This window comes from Protopterus annectens, chromosome 1.part1 (genome assembly GCF_019279795.1).
Source record: "Protopterus annectens isolate FY-2018-M chromosome 1.part1, PAN1.0, whole genome shotgun sequence".
NCBI classification, from domain to species: Eukaryota; Metazoa; Chordata; order Ceratodontiformes; family Protopteridae; genus Protopterus; species Protopterus annectens.
Genome location: NC_056726.1, coordinates 787678074 through 787688051, shown reverse-complemented (window position 1 = coordinate 787688051; position 9978 = coordinate 787678074). Strand labels below are relative to the sequence as shown.

Below are 9978 nucleotides of genomic sequence, written 5' to 3'. Positions count from 1 at the left end.
TAGGTTTAGGGAAAGTTAGGGGATTTTAGGGTTAGGGGAAGGGAATGGAGTTTTACATTTAGAGAATAAGTGGAGATTTTAGGCTTAGGGAAGGCAAGTGGAGTTTTAGGGTTAGGGAGAAAGGACTTGTGTTAGGAACTGGGTAGGAGTTTTAGGGTTAGAGTTAGGGTTCTGGTAGGACTACACAGTTTAGTAGGGCTGGGTGTTGGGATGGATAAATAGTTAAGTAATATCAAGCAAGAAGGAGTTACAGATCTTGCCTTTTTGAACAAGTGGCAGTAAGTGCCATGAGCTTCTAGCACAAAAATGACTTGTAATAGTGCCTCACGTTATACATTCTACCTTGTGAAAATTAATTACATGTATTGCATCTGTTGCTTTCTACTTATACCAAATCCTCTTGCATTCGCATGAAACTATATCTCACTGTTCTTTTGTTATCTATCTGTATCTTGATCCACGTTTCTCCTGAGACTTGGTGCTGATCTCTCATTAAGACATTGCACTGCAGAGCATGTCTTAACATCTCAAGTATTTTAGAGGTCTGGATTCTTGCATGCTTTTAGAGATACAGTCATGAAATGTCTTTACAATGCACTATTTAGCAGGGTTGTCTGCTTCTTTTAAACAAATTGTTATAATAAAAGGATTACCACCCTTAATAATAACAATGGGACTCATTTTGAAGGCCTTTATTTATTACAGTCTGCACTAAACTATGTTTAAGTCACTTTACATGGGATTACAGCGAAAAGCATACGCTGATACAGTATCATTTTTCTCGGATTTCATTGTTATAGGAACATTGTTGATTGCATCAAACTACAAGGATAACTACTAACTGCTGGTAACTGAGTAATTTATAGTTTATATTGTTAAATGCACATAGAAAAAATGCTGAAATATAAATGTTGTTACAAAGTTACTTTTGCAATTTTATATACCAGTTCAGTATACCATCGATATTCTGTAGCGTGACCCATATTTTTGTTGCAGTAAGTCGAATGGGTAATTCCAGATTTAGCTAGTGTCAAAATGCTGTTGATTGCCATATTGTATGATTTCTGTGATAGGAATATTATTCAGGAACTGGGCCATACTGCATAAAGCAGTGCTCATCTGTGAGTATAGATAGATTTACCTTCAAGGAGGGTGCTTTGCTCTTGCCATCCATAGGGATAAATCGTATTTATAAATACAGACTAGTGTTTATTTAACCATTTACCTAAAGAGCTTTACATTCTTTTGAAACAGGAGATGACAAAGTAGCACCACATTACATAAAACACAGCAACACCCCATCATTTAAAAAAAACGCACATAAATGTGTGACCTAATTTAAGCAAATAACTTTAGTGCCATACTGAACAACTTGTTACTATATGGTTGAATCCTCAATACACTGTTTTATAAACCTCTAGCTTAAATGAGTTACTTCAATTTTATGATACCAAAATGCAGCACAACATTCCACCATTATTCAAATGCTACTTTATAGGGATACATCAATTTAGCATGTGAGTGGTATTTGAAATACTTGTGGAAAAAAGCTAACATCATTCTGGACTACATGAAGCTGTCTTAAAAACACATCATGGGTCAGAGGGAACATGACATGATTTAACATTAGGAAACACATTATCCATTTTACTATATTTATACAACATACTCCATAATACACCATATACTGTAATCCAGTACATCAGATATGCAGAACAATAGGCACAGTAGGTGGGTTTAGTATAATGCTTAAGGTCTTCACCTTATAAACAGAAGGCACTGGGTTTGGTTCTGAGCTAGGTGTATTAGCTAGGCTTACAGCATAACTATCACACCTGCTATGTGTGTATACAACTGAATTAATTATAATATACAGCAGGACAGAAACAGAAAAAAGTGTCCAATATAGTGTGATTGATGAGAAATGAAATGAGCAAATGCAGCAAGGTAGGCCAATAGGCAAGCAGGAATGCCATGTTAATAAAACAAAAACAAAAACGGGAGGCTTGCTGTACCAGAACCGTTTGTCATACGATAGGCTGATTGATAACGTTTCTCAGCTACCTGGACCTCTTAGTCTAAGTTTTAAAATTAAATGCATGTTATTTAAAGAAAGAACACCATGCAACAAACACCATTTGTTAAAATATTAAAACAGTAATTTTGTGCTTACCATCCAGAAGTACAACATGCAGGAACACTAGAAGTGCAAAAGCTTGCTTCATCTCAAAAAATACTGGATTTGTTCAGAGTTGTATGACTGCGTCCTTAAGGTCACAACACAATGATTAAACAAACTTCCCGAGTCTTCTGTGGCAATAGTTATCTTTCAGTAATGCAGGTTATCTGCTTAGCATTGTTTTATTGGCTCACGTGAATATTACCAAACATCTGCACTGCAATATTGTGGTTTTTTTCTTACTAATACTTGCCTCAGGAAATAAAACCATTACTGGCAGCAGCTGTTTTTTCAGATCATCTACAGCAGTGTTTCCTAAAGGGACTATATACTGTTTCATAATAATAATAACAATAACAACTACAGAAGCCTAGTAACAAAAAAAAAAATCCCATTTTAGGCTCTTGTCACAGGCTGTGAATTTTAGGGACATAACTGTATGCTATCAAAATACGAGACAAGTCTTAATAATGAGAATACTGTTTGTCGTTTGTCATTTGTTGTCTTTTATTTTTCATGGAAAATTTAATAAAATATTTGATTTAAAAATATGAGACAACCTATAAAAAGGTCTATAAGAATATTATTATCATACTATACTGATGGCTGAATCCAAATTGATCCTGGGTCTTTTTTTCTGCAGAGACCTCAGAAGATATGTCTCAAAGAGGGCTATATAAAAGAAAGAGGGATATCAATTACAACCAAAGTTGGCTTATACAAATTATTTCATTCTCACTTGAAATGTAAAGTGCTGTAAACAATATTAGTTGGTTGAGCATTAGCAACAAAACAGACCGAGATGAAGCCTTGCCTGTGACCCACATGACCAGCTCTGTTATTAGATCAAGTACTAGTGAGTCGATGAGGGAAAGAGAAAATTGATGAGGTGATAGTCTCAAGAGATGGGGTGAGGAGGTGCAAGGAAGACATGTCATTTTTCTGTCACCAGTAAAAATGAGTGAACAAAGAGGTCAATGCAGCAAGGCAAGCATGTGAGTAGGGAATTGGAAGGATATACCACTATGGAGCCGAGGACATTCCACTTGCAACATCACATTGCATGAAGTATGTATAAGGTCACTCATTCAGAGACGGTAGGGTTTCCTCTTCAACCCACACCTCTAGCAGCCAGTCATTTTTATGAATGGCTCTTCCACATTCAGTCCCACCCTGGCCATGGGACATTCATAACCAACATAGCCAAAAGGTTGTCCCTATCAGAAAGTTGAGTCCAACTCTGAGAAGGTACACATGAGTGGCTGTGTTACAACATGTGATATCCTTGGAGAAGATGGCGTAATACAATGTGAGAAAGGGGTCAAAGATCAGTCTCCATTTTTAGAAGTTCCTATTAATGGAGAGAGATCACTATCACAAAATAAAACATAGAAGTTGAGTCAGAATTGCCATAGTTACAATGAGCTAGATGTCTGCTGTGAGGGAGGGTTCTAGGTTTGTAAAGCAGAACAACTGTTGTCTACACTTTTTTCTTGTCTGGATGTTGTGAGGAGAAAGGGGTCATGGTTTGATCCATTTGGAACCTAACGTATCTGAATATGAGAACAGCTTGCACTCTAGTTCCATCAGGTATTTTTAATTTTAGTTATGAAGTTTGGTCAGCCCTTAAGTGAGGTCAAAAGACGCACAAACAAATGCAGTACAGGCAAATTTTAAGAGATGGTATAGCTTAGCTGCAAAGTGGTCTGTATTTATTCCCTCTAGTTTTTCAGATATTGGCAAAGACCTTTTCCACCCCCATAGTGACTTTTTTAGACAATGCCAAACTGATAAATTTACTGACTTAACTAAACCTATGAAGGAATATCTGAAGGTGGTGCTGCTCAGTGCTAGAAATCTAAACAAGAAACTCCACTCCCTGCAAGCCTTCCTCTCCTTGGAGAGTGTAGACGTATGTGTAGTAATGGAGACATGGTTTAAAGTCGTGGAGAGTACCTCAGCAATGCAAGATTATAATGGCTTTCACCCCTTTAGACCAGCTACTGCACTGGAGGGAACTAAAGGTGTAGGAGTCTCAATCTGTATTAAAAACAACCTCACACCTAGACTAGTTAAAGTGTATAACCCACTGGAACTCATACATGTGCAACTCACCATAAACAGGGTGTCGTACCTTATCTTGGTAATCCATAGGTCCCCTCCATGTCCCAGGAAATCCATACTATCTATCTCAATGCACTACAGTCCCTCATCATTCAACCCAATATGATATTCATGGGAGACCTCAACTACTCCTCTATAGATTGGGAATCCTACACCACTTCTAATGCACAAGCCCAGCAATTCCTAAACTTTGTTAATACCAACATCCTGGAACAGTTGGGCTATTCTCCTACCAGGGGTGCAAACATCCTTGACCTTGTACTCATGAACATGGAGGGCTGATGTTCCACACCCAATGTAATGTCTTCACTCATCAGATCTGACCATAAGGCAGTGTTACTTGAAATAAAAATTAAATCCAGGTATCAAGTGAAACCAAAAGCTTTAGGGAACTATTCCAAGGCTAACCTATCTCTACAAAGCAACACCCTGGCTAAATTCCAAGCACCCCCAAACCTAGTAAACACCATAGCATATGCTGAGCTCTTTACAAAATCTTTGTATAGATATATTGCTAGCTGTATAGAGTGAGCTGTGTCCACTATTATTAAGAATAAGACAAACTCAAAAGATAAGCCACCCTGGTGGAATCACAATATCAATTAGTTATGCAACAAAAGAAAAAGAATATTGGCCAAGCATAGGAGGAACAGAGCCATACATACAGAAAGTCCCCTTACCAATCTAAACAGGCAGCTAAGAGGGCCAATTAATACTTCAAAGGCTAAATTTGAAGAAAAAATTGCTTCTCATGCAAAGGACAACCAAAAAGCTTTCTATAACTATGTCCACAACCTCAGCAGAAATACAAAATAATGCACAGAACTTGATGTAAATGCCATCACCCAAACTGAACTGGATGCCATTGCTAAACTTTTGGCTGACAAGTTCAGCTCAAATTTCTCCCCTCACTCCCCCTCGATAGTCCAAAGAAACCAACTCCATAGCAGAACTGACCAAGACCTTCCTTAACAATAACCCTTCCCCTCAACCTATCCAGTCTTCCTCATCCCCTACACCACCCTCTGCCCCCAGTCCTCCTCCAATATTTGAACTTAAACCCATCTCAACCTCCCACATAAAAAATTACTCTCTAAATTAAAACCATGCTCCAATGCCTCTGACAATATCCCATCCTCCTTCCTAAAAATAGCCACAGACGGTATCGCTCTCCCCATTACCATCATGATCAATAAATCCATGCAGGAATCTTATGCGCCCAAATTATTTAGGGCTGCCTTTATTCTACCTCTCCATAAAGGAGGCAAAAACAATAGCATCTCTGACTACCGCCCCATAGCTATCCTCTCCCCAATCTCAAAACTTCTGGAAAAATGCATCCACCTTCAGCTTATGCCATTCCTAGCCAATCACCAACTAATCACTCCAACCCAACATGGCTTTGAGCATTGCCATAGTACTATCACTGCACTTCTCTCCTTCTTAGACACAATAAATCTTGCCCGTAACTCTGGAAAAATAGTATCAACAGTTATACTAGATCTGTCCAAGGCATTCGATACCATCTCCCACACCCATCTCTTGAACCATCTTTCTAACCTTAATCTCTCAGAATACCTTATCCTGGTTCTCAAGCTATCTCTCTGACAGGCTTCAAGCTGTGAAATGGGGGAAAGGCACCTCAACCTTTCTTCATACCCCCACTGGGTACCCCAGGAATCTATACTTGGTCCAATGCTATTTAACATCTTTATTAATGATTTCCACAAAGTCATACTCAACACCAAAATTGTACAATATGCAGATGATTCAACTTTAGTCTGCTGTGCCTCTAACCTCCCAGAGCTTCAAACAGTGACCCAAACTGCTTTCTCCACCACTGACTACCGGATGGTCTAAAACCACCTCTCGCTAAATGCCAATAAATCCAAAATACTATTATTCTCTCCCTCAAAAGCTTCCCCTCTTGATAAAAACTCATTCCAAATTATTAGCCAAAACAACTCTACTATAGCGGGTGTTCCCTTCGCCAAACTACTTGGGGTTACTATTGATGAACACCTAAAATTTGACACTCACATCCAGCAAAACATTAAGAAAACCCATATAAAATTGGTATGCTATACAGAAGCATCCACTTTCTCTCTCCTTCCACCAGACAAACTCCCGCCACTACCTATCTACTCCCCTCACTAATGTATGGCACTCCTCTACTAACAAACTTATCTGCCTCCCTCTCCTCCAAATTGGAAGTCTGTTATAATAAGATTTCTAAATTTGCAAACAAAGCAAAATTCTCCTCCCATCATTGTACTGCCCTTCATTTGTTAAATTGTCTTGAACTCTCCAACCATCTAGACTATCTCCAAATTACTACAGCCCACAGACTAATTTTTCAACCTACTAAGTGCCTAGCACTAACCAACATCTTTCAACCTTACACCCCTCAGAGAACTCCAAGATCTATAACTCTAAGATCTACTCACCAAAACCTAATCACTGTCCACAAACCCAGTTGTCCTGATGGTCAGCTTTTGCTATCCTTTTCCTTAGCTAAGAAATGGAATTCTCTTCCTTCCTCTCTAAGGACTCATGAAAACTTTGAAAACTTTAAAACTCAGCTACATTCCTACCTTTCCTCTAACAGGAAATTCAACTGAACTCTCCCCAACTATCCTAATAATTAATCCACCCCTTAAACTCCTGACTAACTCTGAATACAAGCTAACATAACATAAATGTACATATTGTAAATAACATAATTGTACATATTAATAAATAACCCATACCACCTATTTTTCTCTCTTTTCTTTCTAAGTCTTTATTCTCCCTCTCAATTAAGTTATCACTGCCATCCTGAACATTTAGATACTATGTAACCAAAGAATGTATTCCTGTTCTCTAGCATGAAATGAAATTGTAATTGTGGCTTCTTTACTATGATTGTATATGTAACTAAACTATGTAATGCGGAGCCTTTCTCCCTGGGCCTCCACTGAAAACGGGCTACCTGAGCCCAGTGGACCTCCCCGGTCATCAAACTGGAAATAAATAAATAAATAAATAAATAAATAAATACTATATACCCCACACCAATTACTAGGGAACAGGTCATGAATGCACTTTCAAAGGCTAAAAATACTGTATTGATGTGCCCTGATAACATCCTGGGATGTTTTAATAAATAGCATGAAAAATAAATGACCTCTCTGGTCCGCTTGTATCACTGTTCTACTGTAGCCTTCAGTCAGTTTTTTTTGTTCAAGAAATGAAAGATGGCTACAGTCATACAGATGATGTAGATGGTGCAGAGGTGCAGTGGTAGTGTTGTCGTCTCACAGCAAGAGGTTCTCTGGTTTGGTTCTCTGCTCCGGTGCCTTCTGTGTGAAGTTTGCATGTCTTCCCTGCATTCGAGTGGGTTTCCTCTGGGTGCTCTGGTTTCCTCCCACATTACAAAGACATGCATCTGTTTCTCCCCAGGCCTCCACTGAAAATTGGCTTCATTCCAAGTCAGACTTTCCCAGTAAACAAATGTTAAAATAAAAATTCTTTTGCACAAAGAAGGTCCAGTTACTGATCTGGGTAACTGCAGCCCCATATGTCTTACCAGCCACATATGTAAAGCCTGGAAAGAATTATCATGGACATGATAAATGAAGACATAGGTAGCCTGCAAACACTGAACACATCACAGTTTGGCTTTATTAAAGGAAGGTCATGCCTATTACATCTGGTGGACCTTTTTGAGAGGGACACCAAAGCATTGGATGAAGGTAAGACTGTACACACACAGCTTACCTCGATTTGGCCAAGGCTTTTAATACAATACCCCACTCAGACATTATAAACAAGCTCACTAATTTAGGCATAAACTATTTTATCACCCACTGGATAGCAAACTGGCTCACTGATAGGACCCAGGAAGTGAAAGTAGGTGAGGCCACCTCCACCAAGAGGCCAGTTGCTGGTGGAGTCCCTAGGGTTGCCAAATTTTCATGTCAAAAAATTTGGACATGTACATGAAAGCAAATTGTGTGTAATTGTGGTACTCCTCCTCCAATACAACCATTCCAGTGTAGCATTATTTGGCTATTTCGCCATTCTCCATTTGCCATAAACACTGTTTAAAACTCTCAGTGTTGGTGAGTGGTGGGAAGTAATGAAGCAAGATAGAACTTTTTCTTCACATAGTTCTTGAAATGAGCAGACAATTAATTAGAGCCGATGAGCAGGCCCAGTAATCTCTTTAGGATAAGAACATCCCAATTATACCTTTGTAACAGAAAAGAAGACTAGTCTATTAGTGCCTTTTGCCAGCAACCATAGATTTTTGTACATTGTCACCATTAATGGCACTAGGATCTTTTTTATGCTACAACCATGGCAGTATTGTTTGGAAGTATTCCCTCTGTAAACCACTTTATCTTCTACTATGCCAGTCATATAAAGAATTGGCCCTGTTATGTGGTTACATTTGGATTTAATATCGGATTTGTACATAGTCCAAATTAGCATTGTATTCAAGCAGGTCTGCTAAGCATTTAAGCTTCAGTTTCTGTTCACATAACTGGCTCAGAATTTGCAATATTGGATTGATTCTGCAGAATTATTTGGTGAAAGTTTACAATACATTCGTGCCTCCTGCTTCCAAAAAAACTTGTATTCAACTATTCTGTAAATGTTTGCAATGCTTTAGCTGCCCTAATGTTTGAATTCATTATTTATATTTCTTCTTCTCAAATATTACATCCTTTCTACCCCTCATGACTCAAATAAAAAAGCCACTTTCCATTAAGATGAAAGTATATTACCTATACAAATATTGATCCTTACAAACACTTGTAATAATACTTGTCTCACAGAACTGTTATCATTCAACACTGCTGCTCTCCAGGTGCCCATCATCATAACATCTAAACTTCTGCTTGAACTCCACATCCCTTTTGCAAATGCATATTAACCTATTTACTACATGGATGTATTTTTCCCATTAAATTGGCTGCTGCTGCCTTCTAGAGAGCTCTTCTCATCCATGACAACTTATGCATTCTATTTCATTAGAAACCATTATACAGTTTTTGCACAAACTTTCCCTAATCATTTGACCATTATGAATTTTCCTCTGTAACTACCACTTTAGCCTCCTGTCCAAAAGAAATCTATAAGCCCAGATAACCCATACACACATTGATTGCCATGATTCTTGAGTATCCACACTAGTCACCTTCTCACAATGTATATTTTTATCTTTTACCTTCCCCTATTTTCAGATATCCATAAAGGTGTAAAATCCTGCTGTGCTAATTCTGAACACACATTCCTGTTTCATAACTTCACCTCACAAATCAATTTGTAGTACCTATTACCTTCCCATCAATATATTTGTTGTCCATCTCAGCAGTATATACACTTCCCAACCATTCTTTCTTTTATAAGACCACCACAAATACTTGAATCCAAACATTACAGCCAAACGTCATACAATTAAATTGTACAAATGTTTTGCTTCCCAAAGTTTGTGCAACAGCTTTATAACTATTTATTCCTGGGTGAGCAGATAATCTCTGAAATGCAAACTTCTACAAAAGCTACCACTGTTATTTAGCTTTGTTAAATAATAGTGGAAGCAGAAAAATCCTACTGTTTGTGGCCTGCTGCACAGTCCAGATGCAATTCAAATTCTGCATATGTGGAAGTCAAAGACGTAAACATTC

At 38.2% G+C, this 9978-nt stretch overlaps 1 protein-coding gene across 2 annotated transcripts in view; it reads right to left on the bottom strand.

Annotated features, from left to right (window-relative positions):
• SIGLEC15 (sialic acid binding Ig like lectin 15) overlaps nucleotides 1-2378 on the bottom strand; it is a 333010-nt gene extending 330632 nt beyond the window's left edge. The window contains exon 1 of one of the 2 annotated variants that reach the window (XM_044078161.1): nucleotides 2174-2378. In XM_044078161.1, the coding sequence (XP_043934096.1) occupies nucleotides 2174-2225 (52 nt within the window). In that variant the 5' untranslated portion in view covers nucleotides 2226-2378. The remainder of the gene's footprint in view (nucleotides 1-2173) is intronic. The other variant, XM_044078170.1, reaches the window with a different exon arrangement.
• Between the last annotated feature and the right edge of the window lie 7600 nt (nucleotides 2379-9978).